Source organism: Psammomys obesus, unplaced genomic scaffold (assembly GCF_907164565.1).
Source record: "Psammomys obesus unplaced genomic scaffold, mPsaObe1.curated_primary_1811, whole genome shotgun sequence".
In the NCBI taxonomy this organism is placed as follows: domain Eukaryota; kingdom Metazoa; phylum Chordata; class Mammalia; order Rodentia; family Muridae; genus Psammomys; species Psammomys obesus.
This window is the reverse complement of record NW_026596091.1, coordinates 2,834,990-2,861,545: the sequence shown is the minus strand read 5'-3', so window position 1 is coordinate 2,861,545 and position 26,556 is coordinate 2,834,990. Positions and strand designations below refer to the sequence as shown.

At 40.0% G+C, this 26,556-nt stretch overlaps 1 protein-coding gene across 2 annotated transcripts in view; it reads left to right on the top strand.

Moving 5' to 3' along the window:
- Positions 1 to 6,034: 6,034 nt before the first annotated feature.
- Washc4 (WASH complex subunit 4) overlaps positions 6,035 to 26,556 on the top strand; it is a 61,734-nt gene continuing 41,212 nt past the window's right edge. For both annotated transcript variants that reach the window (XM_055627843.1, XM_055627842.1), the window contains exons 1-13: positions 6,035 to 6,153; positions 8,840 to 8,979; positions 10,100 to 10,153; positions 10,239 to 10,304; positions 11,015 to 11,060; positions 11,612 to 11,679; positions 15,476 to 15,558; positions 17,397 to 17,439; positions 17,843 to 17,946; positions 18,686 to 18,806; positions 20,934 to 21,057; positions 21,175 to 21,302; positions 22,671 to 22,831. In XM_055627843.1, coding sequence (XP_055483818.1) covers positions 6,093 to 6,153; positions 8,840 to 8,979; positions 10,100 to 10,153; positions 10,239 to 10,304; positions 11,015 to 11,060; positions 11,612 to 11,679; positions 15,476 to 15,558; positions 17,397 to 17,439; positions 17,843 to 17,946; positions 18,686 to 18,806; positions 20,934 to 21,057; positions 21,175 to 21,302; positions 22,671 to 22,831 — 1,199 coding nt within the window. In that variant the 5' untranslated portion in view covers positions 6,035 to 6,092. The remainder of the gene's footprint in view (positions 6,154 to 8,839; positions 8,980 to 10,099; positions 10,154 to 10,238; positions 10,305 to 11,014; positions 11,061 to 11,611; positions 11,680 to 15,475; positions 15,559 to 17,396; positions 17,440 to 17,842; positions 17,947 to 18,685; positions 18,807 to 20,933; positions 21,058 to 21,174; positions 21,303 to 22,670; positions 22,832 to 26,556) is intronic.

Sequence of the window (26,556 nt, the reverse complement as noted above, 5' to 3'; positions counted from 1 at the left end):
TCCCAGCTCTGTTCACGGCCCCGCCCCCTCGGCTGGCGGGTTCCGCCCCTCGGCTGGCAGAGCTCGGGTCCCTAAGCACACGTGACCTGGAGCAAGCCTGGGGAACCAACTGGTGCCCAAACCCAGGGACAGCTCTTGGAAGCTACCTGGATTCTGTCTCTGCTCCTAGGCGTTCGCCAGAGGTGAGACCCTGCACCAGGTCCTCAGACCCTCGGAGCCAGGCGAGAGATGTACCTTAAAATTCACCCTGTTAAGGTTACTTGTCATTATCAACTTGGCTCGAGGTAGAAGGGCTGGGAAAGGGGTTACCTGGGTCAGGAATGCCTGAATGGGATAGTCCTTAGGTTAACTGCGGTGTCGAGGTGCGGTGGCACCATTTCATGGGCTAGACCCGGAACTCAGAAGAGTGAAAAAAAAAAAAAATCACGCCGAGCCAGTAACCATGCATCCATTTCTTCTCTCTCCTTCCTTCTACCGCTGCACCCCCAGCTGCCTTGGTTCCTGCCTTGACTTCCAGACAGTGATGGCTAGTAACCTGGACTCCTCAATTGGATAAACTCTTTCTCCCCTAAGTTGCTTTCAGTCAGGGTGTTTTTCACAATAGAAATCATGGTTTGGGGCGGGGGTTGAAGAAATGGCTCAAGCAGATCAGAGCATTGGCTGCTCTTCTGGAAGCCCGGATTTTAGTCCCAGACCCACATGGTGGCTCACAACTGTCTGTAACTCTAGTTTCAGGCGATTCGATGCCCTCTTCTGGTTTCTGAGGGCACTAGGCATGCAAACGGAACACACATATACATGCAGGCAAAAAACAAAACAAAAACAAAAAACCTCACATAAACATGAAATAACAAATAAAAGCGTTAAAAAAGAAATTTACAATAAGAACTCATCACTAGAGAACACCTGACTAGGTACCTGTAAGACAGAGAACTGAAGTCTAGTGAGCAAGTTTAATGATGATGATGATTAAAAAAAAACGCTTAAGGCACTTTCCTGGCATGTACCAAGCCTTGGCTTTGGCCTGGGCATAAAGAAAGCATGAGGCAGGATGGGGGGAATTGGAGGAGAGGTGTGAGAGCGAAGGTGGACAGAAAAGAGTAAGAATGAAGCTCAACATCTCAGGTCACTCAATGCTGAGACAACATGGAGTTTTCTTCCTGTAAGTAATAAGGCTGTGTGCTTGCTTTTTAAAAAGTTTATTTTTGAAATGCATGTCTGTGTGTGCAGGTGCCTGTGGAGGCTAGAAGGGGGCTCTTCACCACCTGAGCTGGAGGTAGGCTTTTGTGAACTGCTTGACATCGGTGCTGGGAATTGAACTGTGGCCCTCTGGAAGAGCAGCAGCACTCTTAACTTCAGGGTCATTCTGTAGCCCCTGGGTCTTGTACTCCTGTAAACGACTCTTTGCCATGAAGCGTTGTTACTGAGCTCACAAAGAGACTCGGGCTAGCAGAGGAGCTGAGGTGATAGATTCTTTAAAAGAGACAGGCTTAAATGGGGGCAGGAGGAGATCCTGCAGAGAGCTGGGATTCCTGCAGTTGGATTAGTTCTGGAGACAACAGGATCTTAGAAATCAAGGTCACTTTGTGTGCTAGGCCCTCCCTGCATAATTGCTTGTCTGCCATGTTGGGTCATAGTTAGTCCTCATGTCAGTGCCACGCTGTTTAATTTTCCTAGACTCTAGAATTGTGAGCCCAGATAAGCCTCTTTATGCATTCCTCGAAGTTGAGAATTCTGCTTGCAGTAGTACAGAATACACTTGGGCACACTGTAAGATTCAAAGTCATTCCATTCGGCTCCTATTGATCACATTGCATAGATACATTTTACTAAAGATCTCTTGGGACAAACAGTGGTCCTCATGACCTCCTCTTCATTTTAGCAGAGAGCGTGTTGAGCAGACATTTCTGGCGGATCTTGTTTCCTTTGATGCAATGGCTCTCCCATGGCCACAGTGGTAGGAGATGGCACACTGGAGCGTATCTCCTTGCACGTGGCCAGCATTAGGGAATGTGACTGTGGCTTCAGCTGCTGTGTGAACTTTGCAGGCACAGGAGTCTATGCCTTTCATGAACATTCCAGCCAGGGACTAAGTGTGGCAGTGACACTAAGGCAGGCCCGTAAGAGCTAAATCTATTTCTTAAAAGATATATCACAAAGAAACCTGGTACTTTATTATTTTAAAAGCAAGACTGTGTGCACTTTTTTTAAAAAAAATTTTATTTTATGTGCGTTAGTGTGGAGGTGTCAGATCCCTTGGAACTGGAGTTATAGACAGTTGTGAGTTGCCATGTAGGTGCTGGGAATTAAACCCGGGTCCATTTGGAAGAGGAGACGGTGCTCTTAGCCACTGAGCCATCTCTCCAGCCACCCTGTGTGCACTTTTGAATAAAGGATTTTTTTTTTTAATCATTCCAGGTAGCCTCCAGAGCAGTTACAGGAAAAGAGGTCTATAAGAATATTTTAAGCCAATCTCTGCAACAGGGCTTCCACTGTAGCTGGGATAGAGTAGGCAGAGGGGAGAGATAGAGACTGCAGCCAGCCAGCCATAGGTCATGCGAAGCAGGTGATGGAAAGCCCTGAATCTTTTTCTTTAATTTACTGTTGAATTTATAAAACTAAGAAATGGACAAAGGCAGAAAAACAAGCAAACAAGCCAGCAACAACCACACAACAAGGGAAACAGCGCAACATTGCAAATCCAAATTAAAACCAAAATGAGAGATTTTGCAAAGAATACTGTTTTGAGGAATAGCCAAGCAGGAAACATTCATAGTAAGCCCCAGGCATGTTGAAATAGGTTGAGGCAAAATGAAGGTTTTAAAGGTAAAAACAAGGGTTACCTCAATTCTATGAATTTTTTTTGGCCACCGTGATCGTAACAAGGGCTTCGTGACTCATGACTAGACAGCCCCCCATTAGGTTCTTTAGGAATTCTTTTTCTAGAAGGTTGCATAGCCCTCTGTACAAACCTTGGACTCTGGCAGAATATTTTGTGATGATTATTAAGCAGTCATGAGGATTGACCCCTCTCTCCATGACCTCCTTGAGTTATTCATTTTGTTTTATAGGGGTGACATGAAACCTCATTTTATCTTTGTGCAACTCAGGGTGTGCATGTGGCGGTCAGAGGGCAACGTTCAGGAGTCAGTTCTCGCCTTTCACTATGTAGGCCCCAGGGACTGAGCTCAGGCTGTCAGGCTTGGTGGCGGGCACCTTTACCTGCTGGACCGTCCTACCCTTTTGAGACTCTATTTTGATCCTGACAACTGTTTATTTTATTTACAACTTGAAAGGCATTTACACATAAGATTAATTTAGCCTTTGACTGATTTAGAACAGGAAGACGAGAAACAGAAGACATTGCCATAGTGCCCGGCCTGGCCTGAGCAGGTCATAGAGCTATTTACTAAGCCGTGGATCCCATACAGAGCAGGAAGCAGGTTTTAGAGTGAAATAACCAGAATTCAGTTGTGGATTCAATGATGTTTATTAGACACCCATGTAGACATTTCTGTGGAAATGTCTAGTGGCATTAAATAACATGAAATTGAGTTACATTTAAAAGCCATACCATACTTTGGTGATAAAGAAATGTTTTCTTGCCAGGCAGTAGTGGTGCATGCCTTTAATTCCAGCAATTGGGAGGCAGAGGCAGGTGGATCTTTGTGAGCTCGAGGTCAGCCTGGTTTACAGAGTGAGTTCCAGGACAGTCAAGGCTACACAGAGAAAACTTTGTCTAGAAAAACCAATAAATGTTTCCTTGGCTTTCCCTCAAATATACTTCTGCCAAGGCTTTTTCTTTTTACAAATGTTCATGCTCTGAATTGTTCAACTTTTCTCCAGATTTTTGTTTGTGTTTGGATTTTGTTAGGAAAAAAAAATAATTGATCTTCTATTTTACAGTGCCAGGCATGGTGGCACATAGCAAGCACTTAGCAAGCAGAGGCAGGAATATCAGGAGTTCAAGGCCAGCCTCGGCTAGACAGTGAGCTCAAAGGTTAGTCTGGGCTACATGGGCTTAAAAACAAGAGGCTGGTGAGGTGGCTCAGTGGTCCAGAACACTGGCTACTCTTCCAGAGATCTTGAGTTCAATTCCCAGCAACTACATGGTGGCTCATGACCATCTATAAAGAGATATGGTGCCCTCTTCTGGCATGCACGTATACATGCAGACAGAATACATATAAATGAATAAATAGATTAAACAACAACTCCCCCTCTTGTTACAGACTATGCGATAAGCACAAAATGCATATTAGCTATTAGTAAGGTCTTAGACGTTCTTTTATCTAGAATTCTAAATGTAAGCCTCTAAATAATAAATTACAAAAAACAAATCTTTAAAAAAACATTTTTTTTTTTTAAAACCCACCTTGCTATAATAATTGATTGCTAATTTGAATGCCTGGTACATAGTCACTGAGAGATGCTTGGCTGCTGATGACTTGGTCATTAGCTCAATGGTGTAAGCACTGTCATAGCTTTCCCCCAGCCATGTAAATCCTCTTCTTGTGATAACAGCCTCTGGTTTCCTTCACTCCCAGGCTAAGTGATTCCTATAAAGTTTCTTCTTCCTGTCCTCTTGGTATCCATGGAGCGCATGACCTACACTAAACCAATCAGTCCCCTCCTCCCATTATTTCGGTTTCTGAGATTGTCTGGAAAGTGTGCTCAAGTGCTAATCACCACTGGCAAGACTTGATTCTGGGACTTTTGTTTGAGTTATTTGTTAAGTGTGCTCTATTTCTCTAGTAGTTTTGATTTAGTCTTGTGATAATGTGAGCCTGAAGCTGCCAACAGCTACCATATGGAACCTAAAGAATGCTGCCAGAACCATGCAAGCTACAGAAACTGAAAATTCCAACAGGACACCCTGAAGCCAGAGGCACATGAAGTCTCTTGTGTTTGTAGGCCGTCACTGTAACAAGCACTTGAAATCTGCATCTTACAAAGTGGCTCAGGTCTTTGGAGGTTTCACCCTATAGCCTCAGGAGCTACAGGGGTGCTCAGCTATGATGAGATCTTGCCTCAAAACAGAACCAAGCCCAAGCCTCGGCTTCTCAGAACATGCTTTTCAAAAGAATACTCTATATTGAATTTTGGTATTTTCTAATGCAAATAACTTAAAAATTCTCCTTGCCAAAGGTTCAAACAGCTAATAGACACCAGAAAAATTTAAGAGCCACTTTGTATTTATCAGCACCTACTCTTTCTCAAGTAAACCATTGTCTTGCTTAATGAGGTTTGAATTTTCTATGCATTTGCAAACACATGAGCACATATGTATGTTTACATTGGTTGTAGATGTAACAGCAAATATGCGTTGTTCTAAAATCTCCTCCCATCCAGTTTTTATGCCATTTTATAGCTCTCCATGAATTATTACTTTTTGATATTTAGACTGTTTCGTATCGTACTAAAAACCGCGCTGATATGAGTTTTTTGGTGGAAACGTTAGAATAAAGGTAGAACTCAGGATAACACAATTCCCACCCCACCTTAAAAGCAAGGGAAGAACAGTGATTATGTGCAAAGCAAACCCAGTAGATTGTTTGGTGGCATTCTTAACGTCATTACTGTTTTACACACAGGAGTCTTTTCTCAGGATACAATCGGCATAGGAAGTGCAGTGGGGCAAAGGAATCTCGGTAAAGACAGGAATCTCGGTAAAGTCACACAGGCACCTTGGTCCAAGGGCCATGGCGTGTCCTGGTGAAGGACCCAGTCTTTGCCTTGGACCCTACTCCGTTATTTCCGCGCTTTCCAGGTTTGACTGAGGATGTATGAAAAACAGCCTGGACGTAGCAAGGAGAAACTGAATGTGGCCTGAGAACACTCGCGAATGGCACAAGGCCGGGGAAAGGATGCAGGATGCCAACAGCAGCTGTCACTATGGCGGCCGCGCCGGGCGCAGGCGGACGACTCGCTTTCCCAGCGGCCCCCGCGGTCCGCAGGGCCAAGCGTCCACTGGTTCTGGAGCGCGGGGGCGGGGCCGAGGCCGGAAGTCACGTGCCGCGGCAGCGGCTGGGGTGAGGCCGGCGTCGCGGCGGTGACTGCGGGCTGCTGTGTCTGTGGGAGGCGCCGCGGCGATGGCGGTGGACACCCTGTCACCGGACTGGGAGTTCGACCGCGTGGATGACGGCTCTCAGAGTAAGCCGCTGGCGTCGGGCGAGGCGGGCCGGGTGGCGCTGCCGGTGCAGGACGGCGCAGTGCGCGCTGCGCCGCTGCCCACCCGGGACTCGCCCGGGGTGGGACGGGGGCGCGCGGTGGCGCTGCGTGGCTGCTGGGGTCGCGTCTAGCCCCGCGCTCGTGCCCGCGACCCTCCGGTGGCGGGTGACGGGCCAGCGGCGCCCGCTCCCGGGGCGCGCCTGCTGAGGCCAGCCTCCCGGGATACCCATCCCACCAGGGCTTGCGCCAGATGCTCTCTGAACCTTCAGTTCTAGAAGAGTCTGGGTTCCTGTTTCGGCTTCCTGTTTTTCTTTGCTTCTCAGACCAACTTTTGAAGTTTGGGTTCACGATCCTAGAGCCATACAAGATACCGAAAAACAGCTCTTCTGGCATTAAAAAAAAAAAAAAAATAGATCAACACGAGAATGTCATCTGGATAAGATGATCCTCCTTGGTCTTTATTGATTTTATATAGACCTGTAGTTGTCACTGCAGCTTTAAGTCGTTTTTTAAAATTAATTCAGTGTATTTGTTTTTAAATCGGATTTGCTTCGCGGTTGCTTTGTGAAATCAAGCCGTCCGACTTCATTTTTTAAATCAAGAGGTCCAACCCCAGAAGCCTCACAGTTTCAGCAAAATGTTGAAGCCAAACTAATTAGAGACACTCTTGAGGTTGATTTGTTTCTTGTCTTCTGTGTGGTAGAAAGGAAATTGGGGCAAGTTGCTTGAGAATTTTTTTAAATGCATACCTTTCCCCAAAGTGGGAATGCCATTAAAAAATTTACAGCTGAATTGTGAATTTTTCACAGAGATAATATAACATGTACAGATTTCTATGTAATTAGGTTTTATTTGCTTTTATGTCCAGTTGAGCAACGTCCACGGTGCTGTGCAGTTTTTCAGCAAACATTTCTTAAGGTATTAGATGTTAGCATAAAGAAAAATCTGGATGGAAGGATAATAACCATTCTTTTTTTTTTCTTTTTGGTTTTAAAGTGAACTGCATCTTGTGAGGTGTTTCCCACCCTCCTCCCTTTTATGTGCTAAGGTCCCTGCCTTAGTATCTGACAGATCTTGAAATGAAGGTCACTAGGTTTGAAAGCGTTACAGTTTGAAGAATGAATGATCAGTTAGACATAATAATTAGCCAGCATATTTTAGGCACAATGTGAGAACACGTATGTATGAAAACACCATGGGGAAGCCTGCAACTTTGTATACTGACTTAAGTAATGAGGAAAATACACCAAGAAATGCAGGTTGTCGGGAGAAGGGAGGTTTGCAGAGTCAGACGTTCTTACATCACGTTCTTGTTCTTTAACTTTTATGAGTTCACAGCTATTTGTTATCTTATCAGCAAGGAACTCAGCGTTTCTGCAGGTTTTCTGTTGTGTTTTGCTTTGGACTAACCAGCTGATCTATTAGTATGTTTTTCCAGCAGTCTTTAAGAATCCATTTGCTGGTTAGTCTTTTCCTGTGTAGTAAGTAAGACATTAACATGGGGTTGTTAGCTGTAGGTAAGGGATTTCTCTGCCTGGTTTTCATTAATTTTTGGACTGTGAATTACATCTAGACTAATTATTTTCCAAAATTACCCAAATGAGTGCTAAGAGACAGGAGTTCTTAGTGAACTGATGCCCCTTCAGCGCCTTTCCTGCAAAATAAAGGACAGGTGTCTATTTCATAAAAGCTTTACAGTTAAAATTCGAAAGAAAAAGCATTTTGTTTTTTTTTAGGCAAAGACTGAGTAATGAAAGAAACTGAATTGGAGTGGATTCTTTGGAATAAGTAATGCATTCTTAGGTATAATAAGGTGATTCGATTAGTAATTTTGCTGAGTAGGCATTTGGAAAGTCCAGCTTTTTCCAGTGGCTCTAAGCTCAAGTCATCTATTCTATCTAAATTCTGTAAATCCCAGCTTTTAATATCGTTTTGTTATTTTACATGTGTGTGCAGTGCCTGCAGAGGCGGAAGTGGTGTTGGACCCCCTGGATCTCGAGTTACAGAACTGCCATGTGGGTGCTGGGAACTGAACCCCAATCCTCTGCAAGTGCAGCCAGTGCTCTTAATGATAAGCCATCTCTCCAGCTCCCATCTGGCAGTGTGTTATCTGGCTTCTGTTTACAGCTTGATTATAATAGTTAAATAATTGAACAAGTGAAACGTTTTGGTAAGCTGGGCATTGCTGAAATAATATCATGTAACAGGTCCAAAACTTCCATGTAAGAAAACATTTGGATGTAAAAAACATTTATTTCCATGTGAAAAACATTTTATTCAGTATAGAATTAACCCACCTTTTAAAATTTGCTCTGAAACAACATAGTTTTGTATTTGCCCCCATCAGGTAGTTGATGCCCTTTGCAGCAGTGTTGTGTGTGGTTGTGAATGACAGTGTAGTATCTGGACCCCAAGTTGTCTGAGGCATGACTCAGACTGTCTGAAAGCACAGATCCTGGGGTAAGGGGCTGCAGCCTTTCAAGTATTTTCACATATTTGGAGAAAATGCAGAGCTGAATGGCTCTTTAGCCTTGGAACTTTATTTCCAAGAAGTGAGGCATTTCAGAGTAGTAATTAACATTGCTTTGTTGCAGTTTTTGACATTACTTGAAGCTAGTATTCTGCCACTCATTAACTTGTAATTGTACCATTCTGTTTTAAAATTTAGAAATTCATGCTGAAGTCCAGCTTAAGAATTACGGAAAATTCCTTGAGGAGTATACATCTCAGCTGAGAAGAATTGAGGATGCCCTGGATGATTTGATTGGAGATGTTTGGGATTTCAATCTTGATCCTATAGCGTTAAAGGTGAAATCATTTCATTACAAGAAAGTGTGTTGTGTATGTGTGTGTGTGTGTGTGTTGTGTGTGTGTTTAGGGCACATTATCTCTTATGTTAAAAGTAGACAATATGTTTTAATTTAAAAATTAAGAGTGACATGAAATTGGTAACCTCCCCCCCATTAAGCTACACACTTTTAAAAAATTGTTTTCTGAAAGAATGACAAAAAACTCATAACAATACAAACTCCAATTGTTTTTTATCTTCAAGAAAATGCAAAGGGCTAGATGAAACACAGGCTGTTTTTTTTTTTTTTTTTTAAATTGTGGTTATTTTGCAAATGGCCAAATATACAGATTTTTAAGCATTTTTTTCACAGAATTTTGCTGAATACAGAACTCATCTACCTTATATTCTAATGAAAATATAAAACATTTCTGTCATTTCTCAAAAGTACCCTTGGATGAACTTGAGGATCTTAGTATTTTTTTTTTTTTTTTTTTAAATCACAGGTCATTCATTCACTTGTATCCCAGCCGTAGCCCCCTCCCTCTTTCCCTCACAATCCCTCCCTCTTCTCCCTGCCCCCTTCCAAATGAGAGAAGTTACTTTTCATTTATGTATGTACTTTAATAGTATGTAACTAAAGGAAAGGTTCATTTTTTCCTGTACTAGAACATTCATTTTAGGTGATAACCAGAAAAGCTTTCTGAGCAAGGTCGAAATGAATCTGCTTTAGATGGGAATAGGGCTCACTATTTTGGTTCTGAGCATTGGGTTTAGTCTTCAGCATTCTGTTTTGTAATAACTCAGGTTTGGCTCTTTTAATTACAACAGCTTATTACATGTATGTTTGCACAACAATTGCTAAAGCGATAGAGCTCACTGTTAGTGTTTTCTTGGTGCGTTCAGACCGCTGGCCATTTTATGTCCCAGAATATGTCTGCCACCATTTTAGTGCCTTGTGTTGTGTTGAAGGCGTTTCTTCTTGACTGTATTGTACATTCCTTAGTTTTTGGAGATTATCTTAAACATAATAGTTGACTTGAGGCTAATCCTAAATTACATTTAAACACAAGTTTAAATGTAATTCAGTGTTTTGTTTTCTCTCAAATTCAGAAACATTCTTTCCCTTTGTTTCTGTAGCTTCTGCCATATGAGCAATCTTCCCTTTTGGAACTCATAAAGACTGAAAACAAGGTACGTGATCCTTAACTTAAGATGTGTTAAAAAATGCTCTCATTGATTACAATTTACTTTTTTCTGTTTTTATTTATGAAAACAGGTCTTAAACAAAGTCATCACTGTTTATGCTGCACTTTGTTGTGAGATCAAGAAATTAAAGTATGAGGTAATTGTTTACATTCTTTAAGAGCATTTAAAAGCAGGATAGAACTTCTAGTTTGTGCTGTGTGCAATAAATATTGAACAGTGAATGACCCACTTAAGAAAAACAATAATGCTACCAATCCTAATGGTAGGGATTACTTAGTATAATCCTAGCATTTACTGAGTACGTACTTTCATTGTTAATGTTTAGGATGACAGGCAGGTCAGGAACAGGTGAAGAAATTGGGGCTTATAGCAGGTATCACAGTAGTAACAGTTTGAATTTAGGTCTGCATACCTCCAGGTGGGTAATAATTAGCCTGCTATGGATGCTGGCTATCCAGAGGTAGCTGCCTTTTGTTTTTTAGTTTTGAACTTTTTATGTGGATTTGGAACCACTGGACTTTGGTAGACATTAGTGAACATGATCATTTTTCATTCCTCCCCCCTTTTAAAAAATATTCTGTACCATGGACTGAGCTAGTGGGAAGATGTGTGATGATGATTACACATTGTGTGGTCCGATGATGAAGTAAAGGCTGAAGGGATCAGACTTAACTTTCAGTGTCAGTAGTTGTCTTCGTTACTCTCAAGAGAAGCTGAATTTATTTGAAAGCAGCTTTTGAAATTTGAAAACATTTCTATGTAAATGATGTCATGTTATTAGAGAATTAAGAGAGCAAAGGAATTTGAAAGCAACCTGCTAAATTATTTTAATTTTCTTTAAAACAGGCTGAAACTAAGTTTTACAATGGTCTTTTGTTTTATGGTGAAGGAGGTAAGTTAAAATTTTAGAATTGCATTTGTTTCTACCTTTTATGAAACTGAAACAAAGACCTAACAGACCATTCTTGAACTAACACAATTATAGAATAGATAGAAAAACATTCAAAAAATCTTCAATATTTTATTTGTGTGTTTGTGTGTTGCTCTCAGGGTCTCCCTGTGTGGGTACTGTGAACCTAATTCTGGTCCTCTGGAAGCTGCTGAACCATCTCTCCAGCCCCTAACATTCAGTTTTTTTTGTTAGTTTACTGGTTTGGTTAAACACGTGAGTTGTGGAGTGGTGAAGCAGCAGCGAGTTCTCTAGGACTGATAGATGGTGTTTTATCAGTGGGAAGTCCCGTGACTAGATCCGAGGTTTGGGGTCTACTTGGCAATGGGGTGTGGCTGTTTGAAGGTGTATATAGTTCATGACCATGTCATTTTTTCTTCAGTGTAAAAGTCCAGTGCTCTCAGTACTGTGTACTAGTGAAAGAATATTGCTGTTGTCTTCATTACTGAATTTAAATAAAAAGCCTGAAATAAAATTCATGCTGCTTTTTAAAGCTACAGATTCCAGCATGGTGGAAGGTGACTGCCAAATTCAGATGGGGAGATTTGTTTCATTCTTACAGGTAACTCAGTTTGTTTGTTTCCTTCAAGGTAACTGATTTTTACTTTCTCTTGAGCCATTGATTGATTGATTGATTGATTGATTGATTTAATTATTTGAGACAAGGCCTTACTTGGTAGCCTTGGCTGTCCTAGAGCTCACTTTATAGATTAGGCTGGCCTCAAATGCATGACAGTCACCTGTCTCAGCCTTTTCATGTTCTGGGATTAAAGATGTACACCACCATTCCTTGCCAAGTATTTTATTGTAAAATTTTACATAAAAATTACACATAGTTTAAAAGTTCTGGAATCTTCAAATGCTGAGGTCTTGTGCACTCTCGAGAGTGAAACAGTTACTTAGCATGGGGTCATAGTATAGGAGATTGTAATTCCTGAATGATTTCTAAAGGATTTTAGAAGAGTAAGGTATCAAGAAATGTGAACAATTTGTAAAAATTGTTTTAATATATTGCCTTTGTATACATTATATAATTTCATTTATGGACAATTTATCACCTTTTTTAACTTAAAAATGTTTTTTGGGGGAACTGGAGAGATGGCTCAGCTGTTAAAAGCACTGGCTGCTCTTCTGGAGGGCTGGGGTTTAATTCCCAGCACCTACCCACATGGTGGCTCACAGCTGTTTATAACTCCAGTTCGAAGGGATCCAGTACCCTTTTGTTTGGGCACCATGCACTTTTGGTGCCCAGACATACATGGAAACAAGGCTCATAACATAAAAAAATGAAATAAACATTTTAAAATTATTATCATTATTATTTTTTTGTGCTGGAGAGAATAATTAACCAATATTCTTATTGGTTAAGAATATGTGTTCTTTTTGCAGCTCAGTTCCTTGCACACATATCTGGGGCTCACAACTATGTGTAACTTCGTCTCTAGGGATCGGATGCCTCTGTACAAATATGTGCATACCTAAACACAGGCACAAACATGAACACATACATACACACAGGAGCTGGAGGGCTGGAAGAACAAAAAAAGTGAGGGCTTCCAGAAGAAGTAGATTCCATTTTCTCATCCACAGGCTAAAGAGAAATGAATGGTTTTGTTTGCTAGACAGACTGGCAGCTCAGAGAAATAGCCTCATGGACCTAGTGCTCACACCTCTGGGGATGTCGCTGCCTGGATGCTGCTGTCTGTGAGAAGCAGCTGGAGGTTAGGTACAGAGTGTTGGGAGATGCGCCCAGCTTTCTGTCATGAGCAGCTGCTGCTGAGGTGATGGTCTGCATGGAAACAGTGAGGAACTGGACAGGATGACTGCTGGGCCTGTCAGGAAGTCTGCTGGATAGGAAGGCTTGAAGAAGGGTGGTTGAAAGAATCAGTAAATGTGTCAGGTTCTTCTTTTAGTTTTATCAAAGTTTGTATTTCTTATTGTGAGGATATTGTATTTGGTGTGTATAATAAACCAACCTCTCTACCATTGTGTGGTAATCCTCTAGGGCCTACTGATTCAAGTGCCCAGACTCCTGCAAATATGACCTTTTCCCATCTGTTCTTGGAGTAGAGGTGGAATCAGCTTCCCCTGGCTTGCCTCTCTCTCTCTCTCTTTCTTTCTCTTAAACCTTTCTAGCTTCTGTGTACCAATGAAATATCCCCTTTTAAAGAAAAACAAATGTTATTGATATATATTTACATATATAACTCATGATGGAATGTATCTAGATAGTTATACTATCCTTTTATAAAGGATGCTGCAATTCTGGATGGTGGTGGTCCACACCTTTAATCTCAGCACTTGGATGACAGGCAGGTGGAGTTTGAGGCCAGTCTGTTCTGCAGCAGAGTGAGTTCCAGGACAGTCAGGGCTCCACAGAGAGAGAAAGAAAAAAGTTACTACAGTAAAAACAAATTAACATGCCTATTATGTCACATAGATACTTAGCTTATTGGCAAAAGTTTTGATGATATAAAGCTATGATAATATGTATATAGTACATAATTCTATACATATGTCTAATATACATAGAGTATCCCTAGTATGAAATGCTACAAGACCTAAAATCTTTTGAATACTAATAAAAAACACCAAAGGAAAATTCTAAGCCCAAAGGTAAATAATTACCTATGGGCTATGTATAATTGAATTTTGTGTTTAGATTTTTTCCTATTCCCTGGCTAAGATATCTCATTACCTATATGCACATATTCTTTAAGTGGCAAAAACTCTGAAATATGAAGTATGTCTGCTCTGAAGCATTTTGATAAGTGATAACTTAGCTTATACAGGATAGCAGTAACTTGATAACTGCTTTGTCTGATAGTCATATGCTTACCTTATCTGTTTTAGTTCACTTTTTAAGATTTATCTTTTCCCATTCTTTCAAGCTTCAGTGTTGTCACAGTTTGGTTGTGTTTTCTTAAAACCTCAGCGGTAGCCATTTACTGTATAACAGTGTTTGGGGCCATGGTGCTTGCATGAGATGGCTTTGTTTAGTTGTGTTCTAGCCATGTTGATCGTCTTAAGAATACTGGTGTTGGTAAAATGCTAAGTGAGCTAATGATGATGCTCAGGTGTGTGAGGGAAAGCAGGAAATGGGTGTATTTGGATTTTGCTTTTTTATGTCATCTTACAATCTTCTAATTGATTTATTCTACATCTGTTTTATGGGGGTCTTTTTTATATCTGCACTTATTTCTGCCTTTTTGCTGTGCTTTCTATTTTTAGTTTTTCTGTTACCATTTAACCTTCAGAAGTTTAATAACAAATGTAAGACAAGCTGTTTGAAATGAAAATCTGTTATTTAGCACATTGATGATGCCTGTATTTCAGTACTCCAAGCTCTGAGAGGGCTGAGTTAGGATTGTGAGCTCAAGGCTAGTCTGGCCTATGTAGCAAAGACCTGTATTTAAAAAAAAAAAAAAAGCGTAGTATTTTTACTTTCAAAGACTTTAAATGTGTTTAGGTCTCATTAATAGCCGTGTAAAAAGGTAACTGTCCATGTGATACACTGCTCATATACTGTGTTTAGTGAGGGTTGTGTGTGTGTGTGTGTTAGAAACTGCTCTTGGTGCTCAGGGAGACCAGCACATGAAAGCAATGAAAATTCTTGCTGTGAGCTTACAGTTTAGAATAGAGGTAGGTTTAATAAAGTTTTAAGGATTTTTAGAGGCAAATTTGGTTCAATAAGATTACAAGGTGAGAGCTTCTAAAAATAAATTGTCATAAGGTCTGAATTAATGATTATTGATAAACATCCTTGGGGTAAGTGATATTGTACGTGGTGTGTGCCAGGCTGCATATATGTAATTAAAGATAACAAATGAGCCAGGTGGTGGTCATGGTGCAGCACGTGGGAGGCAGAAGCAGATGGATTTCTATGAGTTCAAGGTCAGCCTGGTCTATAGAGTGAGTTCCAGGACAGCCAGGGCTACATGAGACCCTATTTTGAAAACAACAAAACAAGATAACAAATGAGGTGCTTTTAAGTGACTTGTAGAGCTTGCTTTCTGTCTTTGTTACACTTCTAAACTGGAAGCCATTTTCATTCATTTAGATCTTTTTCATTTACATGGAAGGGATGAGTTGATCCTGCCATTTAGGAACTGCATGAATAACTGAAACAGTAGACTCAGAGTGAAATAGTAGTGAAATGTAGGGGCAGCAGAGGTAGGAATTGACCTGGCATGCAGGAGCTGAGAGAAGTGATGATTGCTTGAGAGATTCTAAAGTCTGGCTGCTCAGTAACGAGAGATTTTCCTGGAATACTGTTTTGGTTGTGTTATAACATTCAGTCCAAACCTCCTGACATTTCAAAAGCAATCTTGTAATGTGTACTCACCTTGTCATTTCAGGAACTGTCCTGTTTTGTCACCAGATGCTATGAAGTGGTGATGAATGTGGTCCATCAGCTGGCTGCCCTGTATATCAGCAACAAGTAATGCACATTAGAATTATTTTGGCTTTTATAAAATAGCAGGAAGGACTTTTTAGAAAAGTAATTACTTGAAATAGCTTTTAACTCATTTATTTACTCAGTATATATGCTTAGGATGTTTAGATACTACTGGAGGTCTGTATTGCTTTTTTAAATGTGTGCATTTTTAGGCTAATGAGATGCAGTTTTCTCCAAATTCATTTCTGTCTATGTAAGAACGTTTGCAAAAAAATTTTAAAGAAGTTTTTCTATAGAAAAAAGCTCATACAGAATTAGTCACACACAGTGGTTATTGTTTTCTGCTGTGTATATTTTTGGTTCTCTTGTTCATAAAGTTATGTGACTTCTTTTTTATTTTAATTTAATTTTTAAAATATTTTTATTTATTACAATTTATTCACTTTGTATCGCAGCTGTAGCCCCCTCCCTCATTCCCTCCTAATCCCACCTTCCCTCCCTCATTTCCTCCTATGCCTCTCTCCAAGTCCACTGATAGGGGAGGTCCTCCTCCCCTTCCATCTGACCCTAGCCTATCAGGTCTCATCAGGACTGGCTGCATTGTCTTCCTCTGTGGCCTGGTAAGGCTGCTCCCCCCTTCAGGGGGAGTTGATCAAAAGAGCCAGCCACTGAGTTCATGTCAGAGGCAGTCCCTGTACCCCTTACTAGGAAACCTATTTGGAGACTGAACTGTCATGGGCTACAGTGTGACTTTTCTTAAACTACACAGTCTCGGGGCTTGAGCCAGTGTAGGCAGTCTGTACTGGAAAAAAACAAGCAAACAACAACAACAAAAACCCCACACAAATTATAATGTTAATGATATTCCATGATTCTAAAGAATCGTTAAATTAAGAAAAACTGATCAAATTTTCATAGTGCCCTTGCTGTTCTTTTTTTTTTTGCCCTTGCTGTTCTTATCACCATAAATTACACCTAACATTTGATCAGTTCTTTGTATTAACTTTTCTATATCTACTGTACCACTGCTGAGGGTTATGCCTCACACTGTTAATGAGAGCTGAGACCCAGGGGTGGCGTAAACCACCATCTCATAGCAGCTTCAATACTATTGTTTGTGGTCACCAGTCCATTTGTTGGTGCTACTGTACCATGCTGTGTCACAGGCTCTGTAACTGGGTAGAGTACATTTATCACTTCATTCTCATTCATTTCTCATCAGTTTGGTGTTTTTGTGTGTTGTGGCTCTTCACCAAAGTGATCCTTATGGGAAGAGCAAATGAGAGGTAGCTCACACTCTCACAGTACCAGGGGTGGGATCCTGAGGAGTATCTCCCTCAGTCCTGCCACAGAAAGACAACATTAAAAATTGTTTTAGTTCAATTTTAAACGTGCTTCTGTATTCTGGAGTACTCAGTATGTGGTTGAAATACAAGTACTATATTGAGTAAAGTTGAAAAGGAAATAAAGTTAACTTTCTGTGGCTTTGTAGTATGGTATAACCCTCGAACTTTGCATTGCTTCTCAGTAGGAATGAGAACTTAAGAACAAGTCTGACATGTTCTTAAGGGCTTTTTTCCAAGTTTCAGTTTTGATAGAGTAAAAAGATTATAGTTGTTAATTGAGAAATTCTAATAGTGCATCAATTTATGTTTAAAAAGCGAAGGTTATTCATTGACCACTTGTCAGGTCTTTAGCTCATGGAGTGCAGTACAGCAAGGGTAGCCCAGACTCAGTACTAGCTTGTGCCTATAACTTTAAGATAAATATATATTACAATTTAAAGAGCTTCTACCACTGTGTTTATTTCTTGAATTTAAAATAAACTGTAACCAAAAGGATTTTTTTTTTTTTAAAGCTTGGGTGTTATTTTATTATAGGATAGGACCCAAAATTATAGAGACAACTGGAGTTCATTTTCAGGTAAAAGTTAATTCTTCTGCTTTACTTCAGAATTTGTATTGATTAGGCAGTATAATAATTCTAGCATCTCCACCCCTGTTTTTGGGTTCCCTTTTTTCTGTGTAGTTGATGGGCATTATTCACTATGAGCTGGCTCTCATAGATTTTCCTAGTAGCATTCCACTGTAGACTTTCTTTTTTCCGTGAACAAATTTGCAGCATCACAGTTACGGACGAAATCTTAGGTAAAATATACTCACTTTAGGCTGGTAGTACCATTTGAGGATCTGACCTGTAGCTTAATACACCAATTGATGCTTCCTTTTACTAATTTAATATTAACCCAAATGTGTTATGCTTTAAAAGTTCACATGATACTTCTTAACTAGTGACTAAATGATAATCATTAAAGGTCTTTTGACAGACTATGTATGAGCACTTGGGAGAACTGCTAACAGTTTTACTTACCTTGGATGAAATTATTGATAATCACATCACACTGAAAGACCATTGGACTATGTACAAAAGGTATGCCAACTGAAATATTTTTAATAGTTTCACTTTATACAGCTGATGTGCTAGTTAACTGAAATACAAATGGTTCATATTCTTTAAAAGACCTAGAGATCTATGTTGAAAAGGAATTCATGTGAAGCACTTATTTTTATTTGTGTTTGTGTCTGTCTTCATGTGTGTCTGCACGTGGGTGTGCGTACCTAAGAAGCCAGAAGAGGGAGTTGGATTTTCTCGAGGCAGAGTCACATGCTGTTGTAAGCCACCTAGTGTGGGGCTGGGACTGGTCTCCTGTCTCCTCTTTATAAACAGTCCAGCCATTAACCATTGACACATTTCTCTGGCCCTGTTGTGTCCGGTATTTTCATGAAGACAATCAACTCCATTTTTAGATAGGTTTTTGTGAGAGTGATATATGGTTGTATTTGTAGAGTGTTGTAGAGTGGTTAAGATTTGTTTCTTTCTTTTTAATTGGGTTGTGTTCAAGTGAAAGATTTTGCATTACATTTTATATATACCTTCGAACATTCTTTTAAATTTTTATTCGGTTTACAAATAGTCACTAAATGTTTGGTATATATAGGGCAGCAGGCAGCTGAATTTAAGGCGGTAATTGTTAGGATTGGTCCATTCACATTTTCTAGTGTGAACAGCTGAGTAAGAATAATAAATAAAAAATTTATTTTTTAAAATATTTTTAACTTTTGAGAATTTATTAGATACTTGTAAGATCTTTCTTTAACTCTCCTACAAGGTTGCTGAAATCTGTCCATCATAACCCTTCGAAATTTGGCATTCAGGAAGAAAAATTAAAGCCATTTGAAAAGTTCTTGCTCAAGTTGGAAGGGCAGTTACTTGATGGAATGATATTCCAGGTAAGTAAGCTGTACCAGGCGGAACATACTGGTTCTTATAGGTTGGTGCATCTCAGAATTACATGGGACACTTTCTAGAATACTTTTCAATTTTTTTTCTTTAGAAAATGCTTTGGCTTTGGCTTAAAAAAAAATAAAAAGGTCAGTAATAGTATTAAAGTACAACTCAGTATTTAATAATGAAATGAAAAGTTATATAAAATGAGCGTTTTAAAATTAAACTATGCAAAAATATAAAATTCAGTCAGGCATAGTGATACACCCTTGTAATCCCAGCAAATGGGAGGCTGTCCCAAGACATCGAGGCTAGCCTGGGGTACAAAGTGAATTCTAGGTCTCTTGCAGATACATAATAAGACCTCGTCTCAAAAGAAAATAAAGACAAAGCTCTTAGTTTTATAAAGTCTAAGACATAATCATTTGCATTAAACATTATGTGTGTTGGGGGCTGGAGAAATGGCTGTGTTTAAGGTCCTGAGTTCAATTCCCAGCATCTGTATGTCAGTTCAACCATCTGCTGCTGTCTTGTGGTGTGCAGATGTACATGCAGACAAAGTACTCATAAACATAAATTTCATAAATAAATCTTTAAAAATATGTGCATTACTAGCGTCTAGACTTAGGTTTTTAAGATTACCTTTAAAAAGTCAGAGGGCTGGTAGAGCACTCACTTCTTTGGCATGCCCAGAGTTCTATATTCAATCACCAAAGCAAAACCACACAGAAGCTTAGTTAATTCTCTCCCACCACTGAATGTGGTGCTTAGATGTGCACAAAGAGGGCCCCTTCTAGACTGAAATGAATGACAATCAGTTAAAAATCCAGCGCTTCCTAGTTGCTGCATTGACAGCGCAGAAGCAGTCATTGCCTTCCTCACAGAAAGACCTAATTGTCCTGATTGGGTACTGTCTTGCCAGAAACTCCCTGTCCCTCCCCTTCCGCCCTCCCCACCACTCCACACTCCTCCACTGCCCTCCCACCCCTACCCCATTCCACCCCACTTTACTCCTCTCCCTCTTCCTCTCCCTCTCACCTCCACTCTTTCCATTCTATTCTATCTGCTTCAATTCCATTTAGTTTCACATTATCACAATTTTAACCCTAGCTCTTGGGTTTTAAGATCAGTTTATGTCTTAGATATAAAAATTAGTAATCTCTTAGATCTAAAATGTAGTTATTTTTGCTTTTTTTTCCTGGGGACATTTCTACGTATATACTTTGGTAGGAGCTGTGCATTATGGCTTATGCGCACTCCCTCATAGTGGAAAGTTCAAGCAGGATTAGTATAAATTTGAGGACAGCTTGGGCTACAGAGTGAGACCCTGCCCAAAAGGGGAGGAGAAAAACAAACTAAAACAATTAAAAACTCCTAAAAGGTACTCTTTAGAAAAGATGTTATAGCTGCTGTGTTGGCATAAACGTTTCATCCCAGGAAGACCAGCCTGGTCTACAGAGTGAGCATCAGGACAGCCAGGTTACACAGGAAAACCTTGTCTCAGAAAATGAAAATAAAAATAAATAAATAAATAAACAAACAGATACATAAATTTTTAAAAAAGCTGTTGCAGCTGGAGAGACAGCTTGGCAGTCCTGGCTTGAAGAGGACCTAGATTTGATTGCTAGTACCTACATGATGACTCACAACCATCAGCATCTTCAGTTCTAAGATACCTGACACGCGCTTCTGGCCTCCATAGGTATCACGTGTGTGCGGTGCAGAGACATGCATGCAGGGAGAACACTCAGACATAAATATGTAAAATGTTGGGAATGGTGGAACACACTGTGACTCCCAGCACTTACAAGGCAGAGGCGGGCAGATCTCTGAGGTTGAGGGAAGCGGCCTGCATAATGGGTTCTGAAAACAAGAAACAAACAAAGGAAAAACAAAGAAGAATAAAGATACAATGCTTTCCAGTGCTTCAGCAGTCATTCCTTCCATTCATCTCTGAGCTTTATTTCCTGTCTCTTCATCGGGGTTTGAGTACACTATAACTGGCACTCAAGTACGTACATACACAGATTTCCATCAAAGAATGAGACCCAGTACAGAGGCGTTTCACCTTACCTAGGTGTTTGATAGCTTGTTACTGAGGCTGAATTTCTCTTCAAATGTTTCCTGTGTAGGCCTGTATTGAACAGCAGTTTGATTCTCTCAATGGAGGAATATCTGTGTCAAAAAATAGCACTTTTGCAGAAGAATTTGCACATAGCATTCGCTCAATTTTTGCAAACGTGGAAGCCAAACTAGGTAATGTAAATTTTATGCTTGAGTTTTTTTTGTTTTTTTTTTTTTATCAAGTTTACATTTCTGTAAAAATACAATTCAACTATTATTTGTTTTGTTTTTATGTTGTTTCTTTTTAAGGTGAACCTTCTGAAATTGACCAGAGAGACAAATATGTTGGAATTTGTGGGCTTTTTGTACTGCACTTTCAGATTTTTCGAACTGTTGATAAAAAGCTTTATAAGTCTTTATTAGACATTTGTAAGAAGGTAAGAGCTTGAAGCTTATTTTTTATGTCAATTTTGATAAAGCTAGATATTTAAAAGCACTAACATAAAAAAGTTAATTTAAAAAAAGAACAAGTTACCTTTTATGAAATCTAACTGTATAAAAAAAGGGCTGGAGAGATGGCGTTATGGATTAGTGCCTGCTGTACATTGTGGGGACTGAAGTTGAGCTTTTCAGAACTCATGTAAATGTCCAGTGAGCACAGCAGTCTGTCTTTAATTCCAGCAGTGAAAGGTGGAGAGGCTGTCTTCTGAGCTGGTGATGCTAACCAGCATGTGTCAGAGAATTCTGGATGAATAAGTATCAACCATGGGCTTCAGTATACATGTGTGTACCTGCACATACGAAAAGGGACATACGTGCACACTACACATACGCATGCAAAAATAAAAAGCAACAGTAGTGTTTTAAAGTGCAAACATTCTTTTTTTTAACTTAATTTTATTTTATTAATTACACTTTATTCACTTTGTAACCCTCCCATAAGCCCCACCCTCCTCCCCTCCGGGTCCTACCCTCCCTCCCCCTTCATGCATGCCCCTCCCAGAAGGATGTGCAGACATTCTTGAAATGAGCAATGAAGTAAATGAGAATAACTGCATTGCATATGAACGCATGTTTGGTGGGTGTTCTACTTTGTGTGTGTGAACATTAACTGTATTTGCTTTATTTCTGAGACAGGGTCTGGCTATGTAGCTCAGGCTGGCCTTAGTCTCAGCCATCTTTCTGTCTTAGCCTCCAGAGTGCTGACATTGCACTCTGTCAGTGTACCCCACACCTGGTCACAATAACATCCTGTTAGTACTCTTAACATGACATTGCCTCCCTCTTCCTTTTGCTTTTCCTCTTCCCCCTCATTCTTACTAGTAAAGTAGAAAAAGATTTAAATTGTTATTTTCATCTTTACTGTTTTCATACTATGACACCCAATTTCAGAATTGAAGCTTAGCTTGTGTGTAGTACTACCATATAATAACAGACCTTGAGGCCTTAGCTATCTTAAAGGTTGTTTTCCTTCTAGTATTTTATTAATATGTTCTGGCAATGAAGTCTTAAAGGGTTGAATTTTATTTTTTCTATATATTATTAGCTATTGTGAAATCCGTGTGTGTATATTGTACACGTGTTAATATTTAGACAGAATAAAGTTGCTGTGCTCACCACCAACTGTAGCAATGCTTTCATCCTTTCTACAATATTACATTACATTATATTATATTATATTATCTTGTAATATGGAGAGATTGTGGTGGTTGTTTCTCGTGAACTCTTCCCTGTGTATTGTAGCACCATTCAGCACATTATCATTGGGCCTGCATTCTATGATTTTTCTCTTCCCTTCCCGCCAGGTGCCAGCTATCACTTTAACTGCTAATATTATTTGGTTTCCTGATAATTTTCTGATTCGTAAAATGCCAGCAGCTGCCAAACTTCTAGACAGAAAAGGTCTTCAAGCCATTAAAATACACAGGGACACCTTCCTACAGCAGAAAGCCCAGTCACTTACCAAGTAAGTTTTATAAAACAACTGTAAAGAAATGCTGAGATATTTTATATTGAAAGTACTCAGGTCACATGATGAGGTGTTTGTGCTGTCACACAGTGGACAGTCTCCAGATTGATTCTTTTTACTCTTTATTTATTTAGTGTGTGTGTGTGCGTGTGTGTGCGCGCGTGCGCCAGCTTGTGGGGTTGGCGCTCTCCTTTTACTGTGTGTGTGCTTGTGTCCAGAGGTGGTCCTCAGGCTTGTGTGGCAAGCTCTGTTACTGAGTGTCTCTCCACCCCCGGGTTGATTTTCCAAGAACTTCTTTTTTTCTTAAAATAAAAAATTATTTGTATTGTGTTTGTTGTTTGGGTGTGTGTGTTGTATATATATGTTGCATGTATGTGAGCGTGTGTGCTCTTCAATTATTTGGGTCCCTGATCAACTTAAGATTGTCAGGTTTGGTGGCAGGTGCCTTTACCTATTGAGCCATCTTCCCGGCTAGAAATATGCTTTTTTTTTTTTCTTTCTCCTTTTTCCTGAAAGAAGGTTTCTCTGTGTAGCCTGGGCTATCTTGAAACTCACTCTCGACATGGGTAGCCTAGAGTTCATAGAGATCTGTCTGCCTTTCCATCTCAAGTGCTGGAAATTAAAGGCATGCACCACCTGGCATAGAGCTATTTTATAATTTATGTTTTAGGTCTAAACTTTCTTCTGTCTACTATTTATGAACGTTAATGTATGCAGATAGCAAAAGTCCAAAAAGCTAAAACATGTAATTTTCTCTAGCCCATTTTTTTCCCTTGCAACTTAGTTTTGCTTCCAAAAAGACAACTTCCCCCCCCTGAGATTTGTCTTTTTATTTACTTATTTAGTGATACTGAGTATTGAACCTGGGACTTTGTGCAGTACTAAGCAAGTTCAGCTCTCACCAAGCTGTATTTTGTCCTTTTATTTATTTATTTTTAATCTTTTACTATGTACCTTTTCAATAGTGTATAAAACAGAAAATTACTCAAAGCCCCAATGTTAACCATTGCTCAGTTTTAGTGATTAACTCACTATTCATTCTAATTTGCGTATACTGCTGACATGTTAACCTGGATGTATAGTTTAATTGGAACACTGCAGGATTCGGTCATTGCCTTGTGCTGGTCATTCATCTTACCACCTTCAGTCAATGGAGTACTGGATAAAATTGGGCCTCTGCTGAACACAGGAGAAGATATTTTTCTGGCATATTAGGGAGCTCTTAAGCTATCTTAGGACTTTTGTGTCCTGTGGCTAAACATGGGTCAGTGGACAAAGCTCGCTGATTAATGCAGGTGTACTCTGGGCAGAGGTACCAGTAGTGGTGTGCCTAAAACAGAATTGGGAAGACAAAGGTTACTTTTAGATTAAAAAAGTGGATTTAAGCAGAGAGGCCAATACCATGTTTTAATAGCATTATGTTAAAAAATAAGTTGTTATTTTAATTCATGGACATTTACTACTATTTTACGGTGATGGAGTTGTTTAAAATGCTAGTACATGCTTGGATTGTATAACAAGTAGTGCCCAGGTTACAGACATCTCCACCAAGGGAATTGGTACTTGCAGAATTTCATTGAATTCTGCTTTTTTTCCATTCAAGACAGGATCTTGCTGTCTGGGTTGGTATTTTCTCTGAAGTTCAGGCTGGTCTCAAATTCTGGCACTCTCTTGCCTCAGCTTCCTAAGCATTAGGACTATTACAGGTGTGTGCCTTTGTGTCTAATGGCATTGAACACTTTTGTTAAAATTTAATTAATTCAGTTTACATCTCAGTCATAGGCCCCTCCCTCTTCCTCTCCTAGTCTCACCCTCCTTCCCGCATCTTCTTTTCCCTATTCCTTAGGGGAGTCCCTTACCTAGATACCCCAGCTCATATATTCACATGAGGCCTGAGTTCATCTTCCTACCCTGTGGCCTGGTAGGGGAAGGTCCATCAGGGGGAAGTAAGCAAAGAGCAGGCAATATAGTGTCAGAGATATCCCTCACTTCCCTAACTGGTGGGCCCACATGAAGCCTAACATGTCCATCAGGCTTATCTTCTTGGGGTCTGTGTATTGTAGTGTGTCTGTCCTGTACTATATGACTAAAATCCACAAGTGAGTATATACCATGTGTGTCTTTCTGGGTCTCTGTTACCTCACTCAGGATGATCTTTTTTAGTTCCATCCATTTGCCTGAAAATTTCATGATTTTCTTGTTTTTAATGGCTGGTTAGTATTTCATTATGTAAATGTACCACGTTTTCTTTATCCATTCTTCAGTTGAGGGACATCTAGGTTGTTTCCAGTTACTGACTATTAAGAATAAAGCTGCTATACACATGGTTGAGCATATGTCCTTGTTGTATGGTAGAACATCTTTCAGGTGTATGCCCAGGAGTGGTATAGCTGGGTCTTGAGGTATGGCTATTCCCAGTTTTCTGAGAAAGTGCCAGATTGATTTCCAGAGAGGTTGTACAAATTTGCACTCCCCCCAGTAATGGAAGAGTGTTCCCTTTCTCTACATCGTTGCCAGCATGTGTTGTCACCTGAGTTTTTTATCTTAGCCATTGAATTCTTATTTATCAGATTATAGCTGGTTAGCTGGGTGCTTGGAACAGTGTGTATGTGTGTGTGTTTGTGTGTATATGTTGCTAGAGATGGAACCCAGGAGATGCCACCTTGTAAGAAGGCCACAAACTGTAGTGTCTTGAGATAGCTGGGTGATGATATTAGAGGACTGGGAAGCATGCCTTCTCTTCTGAAGGCATAAGGAGCCTTCAATCTTTGGAGAAATCTGAAGAAAAATGTGGCATGTCTCTGAATGTGTAAGAGGCATTCAGATTCAGGAGGGAGTGGATTTGATGGCTCTGGCTCTTGAAGGCTAAACTAGACTTGGAAGGGGAAGATGACAGGTAATAACCATAGTTGCCGGCAGGGTGGACCTTTTCAGTTTGCTGCAGGCATTATGCAAAAGACTGTGAGAACATTGTGTCATGTGGTCCTGCCTCATATTCAAATGTAAGAAATAATAAACATAAGTAAGTTTTATGGATTGTTTACTGTGAGCCAGGAATTTTCAGAAACTTGGCCTGTCTCATTATAAGAAACAATAAATAATAAAACCTTGTGAAGCAGATACTCCTGGCTACTGCCATTTTCTGTGGAAAGTGGAATGCAGAAATTAAACTTGCTGAAGTGGTATTTATTTATTTATTTATTTATAAATATGTCTTTATATATGTTTCTCTGTGTAGCCTTGGCTGTCCTGGAGCTCACTGTGCCGATCAGGCTGGTCTCCAACTCACACAGATCCATCTGCTTCAGTCTACTGGAATTAGAGGAGTGTACCACCACTGCCCCCCTTTTTGCTGAAGGGCTAACAGCAGGTGGCAGAACCAGGCAGTGCAGCTCTGTGTCATGTGTCCTGTGCTTCTCTCAGCTGCTGACAGTGACTTCAGCTGAGGGAGTTAGGCTTAGACAGAGAGCTTGGTGAGCTCACACACCAGTGCTGTGCCCTGTGGCTCTGTGGACAGTGTTGCTGGCTGTGAGTGCAGGAGGCCTTTGGAAGGAAGTTTTAGTTGGTGGAGAGTGAACATTTTCTTTTCTGTGACTCCCTAACTGACAAAAATTTTAGCCCTAAGCTTCTTTATTCATTTATTTATTTACTTACTTACCTACTTATTTATTTGTTTATCTATCTATCTATCTATCTATCTATCTATCTATCTATCTATCTAT